This window comes from Bos indicus, chromosome 14, assembly GCF_029378745.1.
Source record: "Bos indicus isolate NIAB-ARS_2022 breed Sahiwal x Tharparkar chromosome 14, NIAB-ARS_B.indTharparkar_mat_pri_1.0, whole genome shotgun sequence".
Taxonomy (NCBI): Eukaryota; Metazoa; Chordata; class Mammalia; order Artiodactyla; family Bovidae; genus Bos; species Bos indicus.
Window position 1 is genome coordinate 20930549 of NC_091773.1, and position 21031 is coordinate 20951579.

The 21031-nt window shown below is 40.0% G+C and overlaps 1 protein-coding gene across 1 annotated transcript in view; it reads left to right on the forward strand.

Annotated features, from left to right (window-relative positions):
* SNTG1 (syntrophin gamma 1) overlaps nucleotides 1–21031 on the forward strand; it is a 420423-nt gene that overhangs the window by 302915 nt on the left and 96477 nt on the right. The window contains exons 9-10 of the mRNA XM_019973430.2: nucleotides 55–96; nucleotides 17171–17273. Coding sequence (XP_019828989.1) covers nucleotides 55–96; nucleotides 17171–17273 — 145 coding nt within the window. The remainder of the gene's footprint in view (nucleotides 1–54; nucleotides 97–17170; nucleotides 17274–21031) is intronic.

Consider the following 21031-nt stretch of genomic DNA (forward strand, 5'->3'; position numbering starts at 1 on the left):
GATACAGTCAGTTCACAGTATGCTCTTCAAATTCTCCCTCTCTTTCCTTTGCAGATAAATGGGATTAATGTAAGAAAATGCAGACATGAAGAAGTGGTGAGTCTTCTTTACTTTTTCTAATATTGTTATTTTCCCCATGTGCAAATGATTTATGGCATTGATAAAAACTTCCTTTTTTCATTAGGAACATATGAAACTAGTCCTGTGTGATATCAGATTTTCAAATAATCTCTTACTTGTTTTATTTTTCATATTAGAAACAGATCAGTGAATATCACCTGGAACAAAATGTAATTCAAGAAATACTAAAGGAGGGCTATTTGCTATGTTTCCCAATTAATCCCCACAGCTTTCCCTTGTAGCTCAGTCAGTAAAGAATCTGCCTGCAATGCAGGAGACCTGGGTTCAATTCCTGAATCAGGAAGATCCCCTGGAGAAGGAAATCACAACCCACTCCAGTATTCTTGCGTAGAGAATCCCATGGACAGAGGAGCCTGATGGGCTACAGTCCACAGTGTCGCAACAGTCGGACATGACTTAGTGACTAAACCACTACCAGAGCATGTCCACTAAGCATATCTCTAGGTGAAATATACCTCTAAATCTTTGCAAATCTTTGAAAGCTTATACATTCTCAGTTGCTCAGTCCTTTCTGAGTCTTTGTGATGTTATGGACTGTAGCCCGTCAGGTTTCTTTGTCCTTGGGATTCTCCACACAAGAATACTTGAGTCTATTGCCATTTTCTTCTCCAGGGCATCTTCCCCACCCAGGGTTCAAACTGGCAGGAGACTTAAGAGACACATGTGTGCATGTGCACAGGCGCGCGTGCGTGTGTGTGACAGAGACAGACAACATTTAGAGACAGTTGATCTCAAGGCTCTGGTTTAGCACTCAGCAGCTACACAAAAAGGTCAGCCGTGTTTATTGTGAATTTTCTTGGATGTTGGTAAATGTGCAGACCTGAATTCCGGGCCCCAGATGTCCTAATTCACTCAGTTTAGGTGACCCAGGAATTTGTCTTTCAGCAGCCAGCCCAGTGGTGTCTTGTCAGCAACCTCTAATCGACACTTTGGGAGAAGCTGGGAGGTGGAGGAGCTTCCGTGGGGCTCAGGGAGGACATAAAAATATGATGCCGGAAAGAACAGCCAGTGTCGGGCACTTGGGAAATGTTTTTCACGGTTGATTCAATAACACTCATAGAACCTTCACTGAATTTCCATATCAGCTCACATGGGAAAGGAGAGAGGAGAAATTATGTTTAAAGGTTTGTACTCAGGGGTCAAACAAAATGAAAATACCCTGAGCTTTCGGCTTCTCACAGCTTCAGTTCATTTGGTTTGTGAGGATGTGGCGCCTCTGCTAACAGCTACTTGGAGAAGACTCTTCTGACATATTTACATATTTCAGACCTCAAAGAGGCAGCTTCAAGTGTCTGAAAAGCTCCAGCTCCACGAGCAGAGTTCTGGAGGGTTCTTCGTGGGACGGGCAAGGAGTGTCCCTTTACATCACTCCTCTGCTATTTCAAAAATCCTACTTGGTCCCCTTTGGCATCCCTGGTGAGCCTCGCAGAAAATGTATATACTTCAGATCTTATGCCACATCACATAGGTACAGGGAAAAGCAACATTTGAGAACAAACTTTTAGACAAATGATCTAAGTCACTTCAGTCGTGTCCGACTCTGTGCGACCCCATAGATGGCAGCCCACCAGGCTCCCCCGTCCCTGGGATTCTCCAGGCAAGAACACTGGAGTGGGCTGCCATCTCCTTCTCCAGTGCATGAAAGTGAAAAGTTAAAGTGAAGTCACTCAGTCGTGTCCGACTCCTAGTGACCCCATGGACTGCAGCCCACCAGGCTCCTCCGTCCATGGGATTTGCCAGGCAAGAGTACTGGAGTGGGTTGCCATTGCCTTCTCCGAAAATGATAATCGGCACAGCACAAACCACTGTGTTCTAAATGTATGTAAATTCCAAACAAAGCCCTGTAAGCAGAGATATTTTAACTTTAGTCTTTTTTTCAGAAGTACAGAGAGATGTTAAACTCATTGTCCAGGGAGCAAGAACAGGTGCATTCTCTTCCAAAAACGCATGCTATCAATGGAGTCCAGTTTGTGATGTGTTCTTCAGAGGCCGCAGTGAGCTTACAAGAACTGTGTGGGGCTTTGATTGAATAGATCAGCATGGCCTGAAAGATTTGTGGTTGTTCAGTTGCTCAGTATTTGTGTCTGACTCTGTGACTCCATGGACTGTAGCACGCCAGGCTTACCTGTCCTTCACCATCTCCTGGAGTTTGCTCACACTCGTGTCTATTGAGTCAGTGATGCCATCCAATCATCTCATTCTCTGTTGCCATTTTCTCCTTCTGCCCTCAATCTTTCCCAGCATCAGGGTCTTTTCCAATGAGTCAGTTTTCTCATCAGCTGGCCAAAGTATTAGAGATTCAGCTTCAGCATCAGTCCTTCCAATGAATATTCAGGGTTTATTTCCTTTTGGATTGACTGGTTTGACCTCCTTGCTGTCCAAGGGACTCTCAAGAGTCTTCTCCAGCACCATGATTCGAAAGCATCAATTCTTCGGCGCTCAGCCTTCTTTATGGTCCAACTCTCACATCTGTGCATGACTACTGGAAAAACCATAGACTTGACAATGCAATCCTTTGTCAGAAAATTGATGTCTCTGCTTTTTACTGTGCTACTAGGTTTGTCACAGCTTTTCTTCCAAGGAGCAAGTGTCTTTTAATTTCATGGCTGCAGTCTAAAAGATTGGAACATGCTTGAATGGTGTTCATTCTGTTTCAAAGAAAAGGGACTTGAGATTGTATTGCAAATTGTATGTGGCCCTTTATAATAAGCTTTTATTCTTCTGAGAAGTTTAAACTTATCAGCTTTGAAATGTAGATGCTGATTTTCTTAGCTGGTTCCAGTCTTTCACTTTGCAACAGTGATTAGCAAGTTTTTGTCTTCACTGTCAATTATCTAAGTAAGCACCTCAGTGGGGCTGATTTTAATTAAATGTTTAAGACCAGACTTACATGGGCAGAGAAAGGCACCACAACCTGAGAGGTATGGATAGTTTTAGAGATATGGGTAGTCAGTGCCTCAGAGTCCCTGATTTAGAAAGAAACTGAGAAGGTATGACCGCAGGTTGTTTGCACACCTGACTCTCTCTTGTTCACCTGCAGAGGTCACTGCTGTTAGAAGCAGCATTGTTCTTAGATGCCTTCTACAGGAAGCCATGGCTTCTACGATGAGCTGTAGGCTGGACTGTGTATATGGGGAATCCCTCCTCTTTACCCCTGGGTGCTCAGGGGATTGTGTTAATGGAATTCTTTACCCAAATGCCTAGAAATAGATCATCATGGCTTCTGCATCTGTTTCTCATGTTGCCAGTTGGAGTGAGTGATCTCAACTCTAGGCTGTACCCACCCCACCCTGGGAGCCCTCTTGATACAAGAAACCAAGAAAGAAAAGCTCCCAGTTTCCATATCAAAAAGGATTAGCACAGGCACCAACTTTGAGACATATGTGTCCTGAAAAAGAGTTTCATCCACTCTTTGTTGTTATGATCTTACTCATAAAGAGCATTAGATAATTAGAAGTGAAAATAACTGTCACTCTAATTCTGAATTTGTGAATTTGAACCAAACTCTACCAGAGTGTGTAATTTTTACAACAGCAGAAGGAGGAGCTCAAATTATGTAAATTAAAGGATTCATTCAAGCAATGATATCAAATTTTGATAAGAGAAACATAAAATATTGCTTAATATAATTTTGATTGTTATAATATGTGCTTAATTCAAAATTTTCATTGGAATAAAAATAACATTTACCTTTTTAGCTCAATCAGAAAATGACATTGCAAGGGTTTGTATCACATCATCTGAAAATGAGGCATTAGTTTATATACTAGAGGTTTTGTGAGTTACCAAGAAACACATTCAGGATGTGACTTGGGACTACAGATCAATTTAGACCTTGGCAAAAAGGTTAACTTGTCACTGAGTTACACACCGTGTTTTACCTAACTGCTGACAATTCCCATGTTCTCAGTTTGAAAATAGGTTTTAAGGTCCAACCGATTAATATTTTCCTCGAGGACTCTGACCATACTGGCCTTTTTTTCTTTGGATCAACTACTACCAACTAAAGCCACACATGAAGTAATTTAACTTTTAATATTTCCCACTGGTTTGGGAAATGTTAAGTGCAAAGGCAACAATGTGGGAAATATTGTTTATTGAATCTGTGAATTTTGAAAAGCAATAAAATATTCAGAACACTGTGATTTTGGAAAAGCAAAAAAATATCCAGAACTTGCCTTATTTACATCCTTAGGTTTTCATTAACACCTTTAGGAGTTCCTTCTCACAAGTCTGTCCCCTAATTAGGTTATGAATAGAGACAGCACAGGAGATAAGTTAATTAATTTTCCTCCTGGCTACAGACTCTCAGCCAGTCCCTACCTGGCTATTAACAGGGGTCTGTACTTTATTTCATTTCCTTGGTTTTTGCCCAATGTTTCTTTTCCTGTCCCAGGATCCCAGCCAGATCACACATCACAGGGAGTTGTCAAGTGTCCCATGGCTCCTCCGGGCCGTCATGGTTTCCAGGACTCCTTTTTTCGATAACACTCAAGGTTTGAGGAGTAGGGGTCAGCTGTTTTGTGCAATATGTCTCAACTGGGAGTTTTCTCATGTTTTTCTTGCAACTAGACTGGGTGTTTGTGTTGCAGGAGGAAGGCCACAGAGGCACAGCCCATCCTCATCCTGCTTCACCATGTGTACGCACCTTCCTGACTGAGTGGCCAGTGCTGGGCAGAGGCTGAGTGTCAGGTCTCTCTGCCTGAGGCCCTGAGTGCTTCGCGCATGCTCTGCTCTGAGGAAGGGGGTCGCAGTGCAGACCCCGCACTCAGTGGTAACATGCTTCTCTCTCACAGGGTGGGCTGTCTGCCTACGTTCCCTGGAATTCTGCTGCACAGGAGATCTATCTGTTTATACTCAATGTTCAAATTTTATTCCATCATTCTGATAGATCAGTAAGGGTTGCGGACCTTGTACTCTGGGCTATAAGCTCTTTTCAAGTGGTTTTAGTGTTGCTTTGCAATAGTCCTTGGGCTTTGGGTTTTTTTTTTTTAGCATTTTCTCAGTTTTTACACTAAAAGTTGTTTTAGGCGCATCTTGCACATTTCCTGCTAAGCCAGGAATCAGCCATTTCTCCCAGAGGCCCTGCTTTCCCTTGTTGGAGAACATCTGAGAAACTGCGTTCTTGGAGCTGGGTGCTCATTGCTCTGGAGCAGCTGTGCCTCTGAGGCCCCTCGGCTCACAGGACAGGAGGTGTGTGTGAATGTGTGTGTGTGTTTGTGTGTGAATGTGTGTGTGTACCGAAGTGCTCACATACCTACTCACACATGTCCATGTCCATGTCCATATCCACATTAGGCTAAACATGAGGCTACATGGCTGCCTCCAAGGAAAGCCATCATCACGTAGATGAACGACTAGAACTAGCCCCCTCCCTTTGCTTATCTGTAACCCCCCTCACTGATGAAAGTGAAAGAGGAGAGTGAAAAAGTTGGCATAAAGCTCAACATTCAGAAAACGAAGGTCATGGCATCTGGTCCCATCACTTCATGGGAAATAGATGGGGAAACAGTGGAAACAGTGTCAGACTTTACTTTTTTGAGCTCCAAAATCACTGCAGATGGTGATTGCAGCCATGAAATTAAAAGATGCTTACTCCTTGGAAGAAAAGTTATGACCAACCTAGATAGCATATTGAAAAGCAGAGACATTACTTTGCCATCAAAGGTTCGTCTAGTGAAGGCTATGGTTTTTTCCAGTAGTCATGTATGGATGTGAGAGTTGGACTGTGAAGAAGGCTGAGTGCTAAAGAATTGATGCTTTTGAACTGTGGTGTTGGAAAAGACTCTTGAGAGTCCCTTGGACTACAAGGAGATCCAACCAGTCCATTCTGAAGGAGATCAGCCCTGGGATTTCTTTGGAAGGAATGATGCTAAAGCTGAAACTCCAGTCCTTTGGCTACCTCATGCGAAGAGTTGACTCATTGGAAAAGACTCTGATGCTGGGAGGGATTGGGGGCAGGAGGAGAAGGGGACGACAGAGGATGAGATGGCTGGATGGCATCACCAACTCGATGGATGTGAGTCTGAGTGAACTCCGGGAGTTGGTGATGGACAGGGAGGCCTGGCTTGCTGCAGTTCATGGGGTTGCAAAGAGTCGGACATGACTGAGCGACTGAACTGAACTGAACCCCCCTCAACAGATGGCCACACCATCTGCCGTCTATCGATTTAATTGTTCTAACCCAGTACATATGTACAGCAGGATCAGGATGGTTAACCCACTCACCAGTGAGCAAACTCCACGAGGACAGTAGAGGATTGATGTACATTTCCTTTTTGCCTTCGTATTCTAGATTTCATTAGTTTTAGGTCAGTTCCACTCCCCCATGCCCTACAGGAAAGTGGCTACAGACACTAATAACACAATCTTGTTGCCTTCTGTTCTTCATCCTAACATCCCTCAACCTCCCAAGTGACTCCTTTAAAGGTCTGCACACACCAAGGCTCACTCACCTTTTGCTGCACACTCTACAAGTTTTGGTAAGTGCACACACAGCATTGCATCTCCACCATCATGACACCATGCAGAAGAGTTCCACATCCCTAAAATATCCTCCTCAACCATCCCCTCTCCCCCACACCAGCGATCCTCTGGAAATAACCATCTCACTGTCTGCAGAGTTTTGCCTTCACCAGAATGTCATACAGTTGAAATCATAGAGAATGTAGCCTTTTCAGACTGGCTTCTTTCACTTAGCAATGCCATTGAAGAATGATCCATGTAGTTTAGCTCTCGATGATTTATTTATTTTTGAGCACCAAATAATATTTCAGGGTCTGGACAAGGCAATATTAAGCAATTTCACTACAGTTTTTCTTTAAATCTATTTACTCATTGGAGGATGTTGTGCTTACTTCCAGTTCACAGTGATTATGAATACAGCTGTTATAAATATTTGCATGCAGGTTTTTGTGTGGACCTAAGTTTTAAATACTTTGAAAATAACTTAGCAGGTATATTGCTGGTTGTATGGTAAGATTTTACTTACTTTACAAGAAGCTGCCAAAACTGTCTTCTGAAATGGCAGTGCTATTCTGCAGTCCCTCCATCAGCAGTAAAGGAGTGTCCCGTGCTCTGAATCCTCAGCCACAACTGGTGTCTCGAGGTTTGTGGATCTGAACCACGTGGGCAGGGCTATCTCATTCTGCTAATGTATGATTCCTTTTTTTTTTTTTAAACTTTACAATATTGTATTAGTTTTGCCAAATATCAAAATGGATCCACCGCAGGTATACCTGTGTTCCCCATCCTGAACCCTCCTCCCTCCTCCCTCCCCATACCCTCCCTCTGGGTCTGTATGATTCCTTAATGACAGATGATGGAGGACATGTGTTCATATGTTTATTTGCCCTCTTTATATTGTCTTTGATGATGTCCATTCACATATTTTGCCCATGTTTACATCCAGTTGTTTGTTTTCTTATTGTTGAACTGAACAAAGTTTTATATATATACATATATGTATATATACATAAGAAGTAACTCTTTGTGTGTATTGGATACAACATAAATAAATGGTTTAAAGATATTTTCTCCCTGTCTGTGGGGGAGAAAATTGCTTTTTAATTTTCTTAAAAGTATATTTTACAGAACAAAAGTTTTTTAATTTCAATAAAGTCCAACACATCAATTATTTGATAGCCATAAAGATTGCTTTATTTCCTTCTTTAAATCTATGTAACCTTAACTTATGTTTTGTTTCCATCATATTAGAAACAAGTCTGGAAGCTTGCAGCATGATTTGAATGCTCATATGAATATGAGAAAATGTGTCCTTATATGTCGTTTTCTTGTTCCTGGTCTCAGTGGGAAGGGAATTTCCCATCATTAAGTGTGATATGAGCTGTATGTGTTTTGTAGATGTTCTTTATCAAGTTGAAGGAGTCCCCCTATATTTCTAGTTTGCAGAGAGTTTTAATCAAGGACATATGTTGAGGCTTTTCAAATGCTTGTCCTACATCAGTTGATATGAATATACTTGTTTTGTTCTTCAAATATTTGATGTGGAGATAACATTGTTTGAATTTACAATGCTGAATCATCCTTGCTTACCTGGAATAAACCTAGTTTGTTTTGATGTACAACTCCTTTTATACATTGTTGGTTGGGTTTGATGTACTAATGACTTTTTGAAGATTGTTGCATAAATGCGTTTGGGGCTGCCCAGCATCATATCAGCATTCCTCAAGGGATGTTTATCTACCTGTCACTTCAACTTGTGAGCCAGTGCCTTCCAACAATTATGTGCCACAAACAAAACTGAGTCGAAAACAGGAAGATAGACCATAAATCCCGTAGAATAACACGATCCAAAAATCAGCAGTACAAAATAATGGAGTGGGTGTGGAGCCCCAGAATTTTCACTCATTGCAGGTGGAAATGCAAAATGATCAAGCCACCGTGAAACACCGTTTGACAGTTTGTTGCAAAGTGAAATATTATGTTATACAACGGAGCATGCATATTCACAAGTATTTAGCCAAGAAAAACGAAAACATATGTTCATAGAAAAATATGTATAGGAGGTTTTAGTGAAGCTTTTATTTTTAATCACCAAAAATTAGAGCCAACCAACATGTCCTCAACATATGAATGGATAAACAGACTGTACTGCAATCATAAATGGAATACTCTTCAGTGATAAAAAGGAGTGATTGTCTCAATCGATGCAGAGAAAAGCATTTGACAAAATTCAACACTCTTCCTTGATAAAAATAACAAGCAGGGAACAAAAGTAAGCTACCTCAACATAATAAACACTTTAAATGAAAAACCCAGTGTTAATATCATACTCAGCAAAAAAAAAGCTTTTTCACTAAGATCAAGAATAAGAAAAGGATGCCCACTTTTACCAGTTCTAATCAACATAGTATTGGAAGTTTTATCCAGTGCAACTATGAAAGGAAAGTAAATACATCAAAATTGGAAAATAAAAAAGATGATCTCTGTTCAGAGATGACGTAATTTCATTTTATTTTTGTGGATTTTAAATTTAAAAAAATGAGGCAGATAATAACCATGCTGTCAGATAATACATAAGAGTTATGCTGTGCTGTGAACCACATCTAAAAGTTTCTTTCACACTGACTTGATGGTGAAAGGCTGTTCAAAGATGTTTTATGTTCTTAAAGAAAGTATAATTTGATGCTCAGATACAGATTATTTTGTGGAATCTAAGATTGATTACAAAATTTTTTGCTTTCATATCAAAAATCAGCCTGTAATTAGCAATAAAAATGTCTTTTTGAGAGAATTACAGGTTGTGAAAATAAGGGAAAATACAGTTGTTTTTAAAGTGGTGTAGCTCAGATACTGAGTGAGAGACACAAAACCATGATTAGCATTATTTTTATTAACAAATATTGTATCCAGGGAAAGACTGAATGCAAAAGGAAAAGAGGCTGGGCAGAGGAGGAGATGGTTGGATGGCATCACCCACTCCATGGACATAAGTTTGAGCGAATTCTGGGAGGTAGTGAAGGGCAGGGAAGCCTAGTATGCTGCCGTCCATGGGGTTGGGAAGAGTCAGAAACGACTTAGCAGCTGAACAACAACTATATCTAGTGTGCACTCACGTCTCTGGGATAAAACAATTGTACTGGAAATTATATTTGTCCCTGTGAAGATTTTATGGTCTGAGATACCAGGATCCACAAAGCAGAGCCCCAGTAGTACAAGGTACACTGCATCACATACACTGTACAATATCAGGCATTGTCAGATGCTGGTGACAGACAATATACAACACTTGCTTCACTTGGAGAGTTTTATTCTTTCTCCCTATAATTACTTGTGTTCCATCTATTCAAATAATGTGAACTTTATGTTTATTGGGTAGCAAATACATCTGACCAGATCAGATGAAATTCAAACATTTTTCTCTTTCCCTGTGGTGAACCTTGTGAGGCGACACATGAAAGATGAAAGGCTCTCCATTTAGTACTCTGGATGTCAGGAGGTAGATCTCAGCATCCCCCTGACATGTTTCCTCAACAACTGGGATGGTCATACACATCTCCCAGTTACTTCAGAAAGAGCTGGATAGTTAGTCTGGGAAATGTTAAGAATTCCTTCAGAGTTTCTTTGCCCAAGCAACGTCAAGGAGAATATGAGATGGTTCTTACTGGGGTCCTTGGCCAGGCACTGCTGCTGCTCTGTCCATTCTGTGGTTTCTGCTCAGTGATGAAAAAAAAAAAACAAAACAGGGTTCCTCCCAGCAGTGAATAGAAACAGGGCTGGACTGGAGTTCCAGCCCCATGTGCCACGCGGCACAGACTTGCTGATTGAGTCTCCTGTTTGTGAAACCCAGACGGGAATTGCCAGCCACGCTGGTGGGCGATGGCCCTGTGGGTCCAGTGGTCTGACTGTCCTCACCTCATCAATCTCCTTCCTCTCCGGGAGCTGTGCTGGGCAGGTGCTCTGTCTGGGGACACGGTTGCCCAGGTTGCTATGGAAACGGAGCCAGACTAAATGCAGGAGTAATAGCAGCCCTTCTCCTCTCATTACTCACAAGGTGAGCCCTTCTCCTGCTCAGGACTCCAAATAGAGCTAAGCCGGTGGAGGGAGTATGAGGGGACGTCAGCCAGGAGGGGCAGGGGCAGGGAGCCCAGTGTTCCTCACCATCTGCGTTTTAAGGGACGTGCTGGTGAGAATTACAGTCAGTGGTTTTCTCTGATACTGTTTCATTGGAAAGTACTCTCTGCAAGCTTATGTGCCCTTATTGAACCCTCATTCTTCTAAAATTTCTAACCGAACATAAGCCATTTCAATTTTATATCTCAAGTGACCAGCTTATAGATTTCTGAAATTGGCATTCATTGACCTGAATTTATTTAAAGAGATAGAGCTTAAAGTTCCTGTTGTTCAACCTTGGCTTCAGGGTCACATGAGACACATAGGATTCCCCATGGCCTCTGAGACAAGGCGGCTTTAAGACAAGACAGGCTAATGTCTGGGCACCGGCTGTGTTTCATGTATCGTCTCGATCAGTTCACCCTTTTGTGAACTGTCCTTGGGTTGAGATGATGGTGCCTGTTGGAGAGGGAGGGGTGAGTGTGAGGTCTGAGCCTGAAGCTGAGTGACTGACAGAGAGGTTCCCGAAGAGTCTGTCTTGGTTTCTGTTTTGTCATCCCATCACTGGTCACTTTGTCAGGTACCAGATGGCAGGACTGTCCTCTGGGACTTACTCTGTTGAAAAGAAGTAGAGTTCAAAGTAGAACAGGAGACTTGAGGGAGATTCCAGATGACAAAATGAAAAGGCAGTAAGTTGATACTCTTACTAAGGGCCACCCTTACACATTCTCAGTAACTTCAGATACGTCAGACAGGGACAGACATACACAGCTTCAAAATAAAGTGCCTGTGTTTTGCACAAGTTCATAACCATCTTCAGGGCTATAATCACCATGTCCCCACCATTTTGTGTGTGATAGATTCCGCTGAAGACTGAAATCTGAAGTAATCATGAAGTAATAAACTCTATTTTCCTTCATGTATTTAGCAGCATATAAGGATTATTTTCTCCCCACTCATTTAACACATTATATTTGAAACTCACATCTATTTTCAAGTATTTGAAATGACCAGACGCCCAGAAAAATCACTGTTTTCTCATGGCAGGACAGCTGTATTTCTCCCTCTTGAATGTCTGTTTCCAGGAAGGTGCTGGCAGAGCCAGCAGTGGCCCCACAGCGCTGCTGACTGTACCAGAGCATTAATCCTGCTCTCCGCGTGCTCTGGGGAGCGGGGGCGGGGGTGTACCTAAAGTTCAAAGTGACATAAGAAATGATGCATGTGACAGAGTGAGATGAAAGACTACGGGAAGAAAGTGCACCAGCAACTCCACAGTGTTTACTTCCGAGTCCTGTGCTGCTGTGCAAACGTGTTGTGATGATGTGTGTAAACAAACACTTGCAGCTCCAGGCTTCAGCTGCTCTTCCAACGTGGGAGTCCCCAAGTCCGTGCTGCTTCTCAGATCCTGACAATTCACTCCTGAGACAATCTCATACAGAGTTGTACAAAAATGAGGGAAAGTCTCTCCCTTCCTTCAAAAATTAGATAAAGCTTAGTTTTGAACCCATCTGTTCCAGATGACTTCTTAAAAATAAACTTTTTACCAATTTAAAATTTTTGTTAAACTGCCTAATAGAACATGAACTAGTCGGTTGACATACAACGTTAGAAAGCACAGTAAAATATTACTTGTGTCTTTGAAAAAATACTGCAATTAAAACAAATGCTGAAATAGTGTTACTATAGTGTATGAACTAGCTACCAATGTATTCTGCTTGTTAAGTTCAACTCATCTAGAATGTGGCATTTCACCCACTTTTATTACATAGAATCTTATTTTAATGAGGTCTTTTAAAGTGATGGAATTTTTAGTTATAGCTTCAAATATTACAGTAAAAGTGGATCAGGTGTTCTACATTCTCACCTCACTAAAGTAAATGATTTTTTCCATATTGAAATTCATCAATAGTTATTACTATATCCTGGTTATTAGAGCTGACATTGTTATTTAGTCAACCTCCATTCTTATTTGTAATATTTACCCAAATTGAAAACTTACTACATACTCGCACACTATTTTAGGGTGAAACTTTAGGAATTCAGAAGTACTAAAAATTTAGTAGTTCTCTTTAAAACATACAACTATATAAGCATTTTTGCTGTGATTTTTTTTTAATTTTATGAGAATGTAACATTCAGACTTGAAATGTCTATATAAGGGATCCTGTTGTACTTTTTGTGTATGTGGAATGTTTCCCACAAATTAAAATGCAGGAAAGGTGATGAGATGAATGAATGTGTGAAATTCACCCTCAGGAACGTCACAGCACCTTTCTCCAGCTGTGATGTCCACAGTAATCCAATCCCCCATCCCTTCCTCCATCTGTCTTCAGCTTTTCCATCACTGTTCAGTGTCACTTTATGGTAAGAGATGGTATTTCTAAGTTACTTCAGACTTCTTTCTTATTTTCCACATTCCATGTGATACTTGCCTTCTCATGTTAATCCACCCACTACTTCCAGGGGTGACAGGATTTTCTGTATGCAGTTCTGCACCTCATTTTCCAGAGGGACAGTTCCGGCTGTCACACACGACTTACTGTCCAATCTGGTGGGCTACAGTCCCACCAGAGTCGTACAGAGTCGGACAGGACTTACACACACACGCACCGGCACCAGGGTTCGTGGGAACTATAGGCTCCGTCCTTGACCAGATGTCTCTTTCCTGAGAAGGCCCTGTCTCCACCCTGAACGCTGGCAGCACTCTGACCCCACCCGTCACCTGTAGGTATGGACACGCACACCTGTCCTCACAGAGAGGGGCGTGTGCCCCCCCACTGCTCCACAGATTCCCCTCAAATTTACATGTGAAAGTGGGAAGCCGAGGACCTAGTCCCACTCAAGAGAGCCCCATATAATAAGTACATTATTTCCCCCTACAGTTAGTATAAATAAAATGGTTATACAAGGAAACACTGTTTACTCAGTGTCCACAGGTCATCACCATCTCAACATGGATAGTAAAGCTCGGTGTCATATCTAGTGCCAGCTTAGCTGTTTTGTCTGAAAAGAAGTTTGTTTAAGACCGTTCCTCAAAGTCATTCTCAATTTCCTTTTCCTCCAGAGGTCAGGACTCTAAGGAAATCATTTACTGCAGTTAACGACATATCAGCGGGGTGAGGCCAAAGTTAAAGGGAAGTCCTGTGTGTGTGTGTGGTGTGTGTGTGTGGTGTGTGTGGTCTGTGTGTGTCTCTCTCTGTGTGGTTGGTCTGTGTGTGTGTGGTATGTGGAACCCACAGTAGGCTCACCCCCAAGACTAAACCCTCCCATCAGCTGTGCACTCTGAGTGGTGTTGACATGTCACTGCAGGTTCATAACTTGTATTAAATGTCCCACTCAACTCGAGTGTGTTGACCACAGGGAGGCTGTACTTCTAGAGGGCAGGGGGCCCAAGTGAAATCTCTGCACTTTCCCCTCCAGTTGGCTAAGAACCTGAGACTGCCCTACAAAAATAAAGTCTTCAGAAAACAAAATGGTAAAATAACCTCCAGCTATGAGCATTTTTGGCTTCATACACCACAGCGGTGGTGGGCGGCTAAATATTTCCTCAGAATCTCCTGTGAATTTAGAATGGCCCCCGCGGGAAGGCAGAAGGACAGAGAACACAACAGGATTCTACGCAGTTTCCTGTCTAACAGACGGATGGAGTTTATGGACATTTAGGTCACAGTCCGAACAGTTATCTTGTCCTGGTTTAACAGAGTCAGCCTATACACATAGGAGTAGTTCCCTTTCCTTTTTCCATTTTTACTGATTGTCATCTTTTACCAACTTCTGTGCTTTTGCTCATGTACTCACCCAAGGCAGTATGAGAGAAAAACTGTGCCAATATGTCATCTGATTAAAATGGACATTTGATTTGCATCAAGAAATGTAAATGAATATGAAAACGATGATTGGATTTATTGGCGCTGATTTCCGATTGTGCAAGAAGATGACATTCTTCCTTATTCATGATGTGGAACCTGTATTTTCTACATGACAGTATCAGGCCAATTATCTCAATCCTGTTCTCTGAAAAGATGACTATTTCTGCATTAATTTTTTTAGCATACGTGCTGCTGAATCAAGCATGTGTTTCTACATTAATTAAGAAATGAGTATGTGTTGAGAACTTGAAGTTGTGGTTATCCAGAAAGACACCCATAACTGACCTTTTATTGAAAACAAACTCAAAGTTCCTTTGCTAGGGTAAGGTTTTATAATTTTTGATAAGTTTTTATTTATCTCGATGGCATTTGAACAAAATTTCAAGACTCAAGTTTACCAATATAAAGCTTCAAAAGAAAAGCTCTTGCCCATTAGCTATTTCTGGGTCAACTATATTTAACTTATTCTACTTTGTTCTCTTAATTATACTTGAGATTCTCACAGTGTTGTTTTTTATTTAACATTGGATATTATGTATTGCACACTTGCTGTAGAATGTGTGCATTTAGTGGCTGCTTTCCACTGCCTCACACACTCTAGTGCACTTGTATAATAATTATATAATTATTACATGCCACTGTGAAACAAGCCAAGTTCATAAATTCTTACTAAGCTAAAAACTAAAAAAAAAAAAAAAAAGAAGAAGAAGAATGGGAACTTTGCATGGGATTATCGTGAATCCATGGGAAAGTAGAAGAGAACTGATATCCTCACAGTTTTATGTCCGGAGGTGTCCATGATACACCATCTTCCTCCAGTTCAGCTAATCTTGTGTTTATTTGTTGATATTAAATCAAAGCCAGTTGATCACTATACATTACTTTGTATCTGTGATATTCCACACTAAACTCACTTAATAACTCACCATGCAGTGATGTCTATAGGCTCTTAAGGATTTTCTATATTCAAAAATCATGTTACCTCTGAATAATGTGTTTCATTTCTTCTATTCAATTTTAATGATTTTTATTAGCTCTGTTCTTGCCTTATTACAGTAAAACCTGAAGAAAGATTAAGGAGAAATGAAATTGGTGGCCATTTTTGTCTCATTTCTGATCTCAAAGAGAAATGTCTCAGTAATTCACCATTAGCTGTGATGTTTCTTATACACTTTCTGTGTATCTCTTTATAATATGAAGGATACTTCTTTGTACATTCAATTTTCTATGAGCTTTTATCAAATGAATCGAATGAATGTAATCAAAGTCTTCTTTGTATCTATTAAAATGATTATATAATTTTCTTCATTTTTAAAATTTCCTACTTTTAACATGATGCTATGTATTATTTGTGTGTGTGTGTGTGTGTGTGTGTGTGTGTATGTGTGTCTGTGTGTGTGTATCTTATTTAATGCTCAGACTGGCTTAATGTTATTGTTCTGTCCTCAGGTCAGGGTTAGGGCCAATCCAGCAAAGTTGTTTATGCTATTTTGCTTTTTATTTCTATAATTTCATTTGATTTGGGGGGCTTCCCCAGTTGGCTGAGTGGTAAACAATCCCCCTGCAATGCAGGAGATGCAGTCTGGATCTCTGGGTTGGGAGATCCCCTGGAGGAGGAAATGGCAACCTACTCCAGTATTCTTGCCAGGGAAATCCCATGGACAGAGGAGCCTGGTGGGCTACAGTCTATGGGGTCTCAAAGAGTTGGACACAACTGAAGCGACTTAACATGCATATAGCACATAGAGACCAGAAGTCATTCTAAACCATTTTCATAGTCAGTTCTTTAATGATTTTATGATGATCATTTTTCTATAAGTTTAATAACAAATTATGTCCCCGTGGTTATTAACTGCTTCTTCACTATTTACTCTTAATTCTCTTCTTAGTCTATGTGAGTTTTTAAAATTATAGATATACATATCTTTTCTAGATATGTTTGCTATAAATAATCCTCTGCTTTATGAACTTCTTTTAATATTGCTAACATTTGGCTTGTTATAATATTTTGATAAATGACTATAATTTAACTGGTAGAAATAGACATAGTAATTCTATAATTTGGAAAGTGTGGAGAGTTGTTCTATATTTTCAGAGAAAGAGAAGAAAATATGCAATGATATAATGGAAAAGCAATACCTATTTATTCTTTGCGAACATGTGTGAGTGCACTGGAACAATTTAATTAGAATTAGCACTCTGGTCAACATCTGCAGGGTAATTTTCTCATAGATCTCCAAATAGTGCATCATGGATGTTCAATGAATATTCAGTAAATTCATAAATACAGATCTTTCTGTAGACCTAAGATAGACCATAAACTCAAGAGAGTCTTGATGAATGTAAATGAAGGGCCATCACATCCTGTGTGAACAGGGACACAGAATGGTGGGGGAGGGAGGCTGTGAAGGCTGAGTGCCTGCAGCTTAGCTCATTCATCCTGTGCACCTCCCACTGAATGTTTGCAGCCACATCACAAGATGTGAGAGCTGGAAAAGACCACCCAGTACTTTAAGCTGCTGCAATCACAGAAATGTTTGCCGACACACTGATAGTGGTATCATTTTTATTATGTTTTCTATTAGGTTCAAGTTCTTCGGAATGCTGGAGAAGAGGTCACCCTGACAGTCTCATTCTTGAAACGAGCACCCGCTTTCCTCAAACTGTCACTGAACGAAGACTGTGCATGTAAGCATTTGTGAAGGATAGGTAAAATGCTCAAGTCATGCTTGCTTTCTGAACCATTATTTCCTGACAGTAATTAGTAGCTTCTTTTCAAAGTTGGGATTTCTACCTGAATACAAACATTTTGTCTTGATGTCACAAAGCGTTCAATTAACCTTTCTCCAAAGGGAACAGCTGTTGGTTTTGTTTCAAAATGTATTCACATTTAGCTATTTTCCAACTATAATTGGGGAAACATTATTTATTTTAAAATGTGTCATATTAAATATATACATTTTGTATCTCTATTGAATTTCATTCATAATGTTTGATGAATATATATTCTCTAAGTAGAAAGCAATATACTCTTATTCAACTACTGAATTTACTAAATAAACATTTACACTTAATCTGTCCTGATGAAAATATGGAGATTGAAGGAAGCCCTGGTCTATGTGAAAATGCAATAATTTTCATAAGAGCTACTTAAAAATTTCCATATCTATTTGAACATTATGAAATGAAATGCATACATCTTACAGGTTTTGCTAAAATCAAATAAGAGTATATTTTTAATGAAGTTTACATGAAATGAAATGCAAAGATCCTCAATTCTCAATTGGATCAGTTTTGACAAACGCATGTTTGCTTAGTCCACATGCATATAGCTCATAAAATGGTTCTGCTGTGCATCTTCCTATAAATAACATTCCCACAAAAAACCACTGACTTGATTTCTTGCCATCAAGTATTATTTTTTGCTTCTTCTAGAATTTTATGTAATGTAATCAAGCTGTTTTTATTTTTTTACATCTGGCTTCTTTCATAATGAACCATCTCATGTTACATATTTTCAGAACTTTTTTTTACATTGTTTCGTAGTGTTCCACTTGTGACTGTAGTAAAGTTGGGTAATACATTTTCCTGCTTATAGGCAAACAGTTTCTGGTGTTTTGCTCTTGTAAAGAAAACTGCTATAAACAATCCTGTACAATGATGGAGAGTCTTAGTATTTTATGTCACTACTATAACTGGTACTGTAAGTACCTAGGAGTGGAATTGCTGAGTGACAAGACAGATGTGCAATTAACTTGCTGACAAACTGCCAAATCTATTTCTAAGATGGGCATATATTTACAGATCTCTCAGTGTCCACTCCAGTGTGGGTGAGAGTTTTGGTTGCTCTGTATTAATGCAATATGTGATGGTCACAATTTCTTCAGCTGTTCTCTTGAGTTCTGGTGGTATAAGATTGAAGTTTCAATTTGCATTTCTCTGAAGACTGATGATGATTTGCTCCTTGTCGTGTGCTATTTGCATCTCTTATTTTGTGATGTGTCTTTCCCCCCTATTTCTATTGGTATGCCTTTATATTATCACATTGCAGGAGAATACAAGACTGCTTATAAGCCTTTTGTTAGTTATGTGTGTTACAAACATTTCACTCATTTTGTGCATGACTGTATTTTTTACCCAAGGTGTCTCAGTTTGTACAACTCTTTGTGAGAGTTTGATTTTATTTTTATAAGATCTAATTTATCATTTTGTTGTTGTTTTTGTTGTATATGCTTTTAGTTTTCTGTATCTTCTCTAAAAAATATTTGCCTACCCCTTGGTAGCAAGGATCTTTCCCTACATTTTTGCAAGCAGCTTTTCAGCTTGATTTTTTGAAAATAGATTTATTTATTTATTTGGCTGTTCCTGCACACAGGATCTTTGATCTTTGTTGAGGCATCTGGGACCTAGTTTCCTCCATGCAGGATCCAACCTGGGCCCTATACATTGGGAGCATGGAGTCTTAGCCACTGGATCACCAGGGGAGTGCCTATAACATTGATTTCTATGTTTAAGTTTATAATCTCTCTTATAGTAATAACATTTTGGTTCTGAAGTAGGAATCAAGAATGAAGGAATCACCATCTTATTTCCATTAATTTATGCATACTGTATTCTTTCAACAAAACCACAGTGTTGATCATTGCTGCTGCTGCTGCTAAGTCGCTTCAGTCGTGTCCGACTCTGTGCGACCCCAAAGATGGCAGCCCACCAGGCTCCCCTGTCCCTGGGATTCTCCAGGCAAGAACACTGGAGTGGGTTGCCATTTCCTCCTCTAATGCAGGAAAGTGAAAAGTGAAAGTGAAGTAGCTCAGTCGTGTCCGACTCTTAGCGACCCCATGGACTGTAGCCCACCAGGCTCCTCCATCCATGGGATTTTCCAGGCAAGAGTACTGGAGTGGGGTGCCATTGCCTTCTCCGAAGTTGATCATTGCAGCTTTATACTACTTTAAAAAGTCATCCAGGGTAGGTTCTTCAACTTTGCAATATTTCAAGCTATTTCAATTTGTGTTCAGCTATTCTAGATCCTTGCATTGCTGCGTACATTTTATAAATAGCATATCAATTTCCATATAAAAAGCTATTATGATTTTGAATGTGACTAGATTGAATTGATAAACAATTAGTATACTTAACACCTTAACAACTTTAAATCTTTCATTCCACAAACATATCTTTCCATCTCTTTATATTTTTTTTCTGTCAATATTTTAGTGTTTCCAATGGGAAAGTATATCATATCTTTCATTAAATTTAAGTCTTTTATATTTTTGTATTTTAGTGTAAATAATATTTTAAATATTTAATTTTCCAATTATCGGTTGCTAACATACAAAAAATAAGCATTTTTATATATTGACATTTTACAACATAGCTTAATTTCCTTACTAATTCTAATAAGATTTTTTGTGCTTTGTAAAAATTTTTCTACATATGAAGTTATGTCATCTACAAATAGTGAGTTTTGCTTGTCTCTTTCCAAGATATATTTCTTTAATTCCTTGTTTTTTCTTGATTATGCACATAGTAATGGGGTGGTCCTCTAGTAATGTGTTGAATGAAGTCCTGAGTGCAGATGTCCTTCCCCCTTGCAAGATACTGGTGGACACCATCCAGCTTCTCACTGTTAAGTGTGCCATCAGCTGTGGGTGCTCATAGTTGCCCTTTTTATTATTAATTTACTTAATTTATTTTTAATCAGAGGAAAATTTCTTTACAGTGTTGTGTTGGTTTCTGCCATACAACAATACAGATACAGATCAGCCATAATTATACATAATTCCCCTCCCTCTTAAGCCTCCCTCCCTCCCCATCCCACCCCTATAGGTCGTCACAGAGCACCAGGCTGGGCTCCCCGTGTTGTTCAGCCGCTTCCCACTAGCTGTCTACTTTGCACATGGTAGTGTGTGTATGTTGGTGCTACTTTCTCCCATCACCCCACTCTTTCCTTTCCCCACCGTGTCCACAAGTCTCTTCTCTACGTCTGTGTCTCCATTCCTGTCCTACAAATAGGTTCACCTGTACCACTTTTCTGGATTTCACATATATGCGTTAATAGACAATATTTGTCTTTCTTTCTCTGACTTACTTTGCTCTGTATAACACAGGTGCCTTTTATTGGGCTAGAATAGAAAGTGAAAGTCGCTCAGTCATGTCCAGCTCTTTGTGACCCCATGGACTATACAGTCCATAGACTTCTCCAGGCCAGAATACTGGAGTGAGTAGCCATTCCTGTCTTCAGGGGATCTTTCCAACCCAGATGTCGAACCCAAGTCTCCCACATTGCAGGTGGATTCTTTACCAGCTGAGCCACTAGGGAAGCCCCAGTTAAAATATAGGCACCCTTCTAATCCTGGTTACTGAAGATATTTCTTTTTCTTTCTTTGTTTTAGAAGTTAATGTTGAATTGTGTCAAATATGTTTTTCATCCATTGAGATACTACATT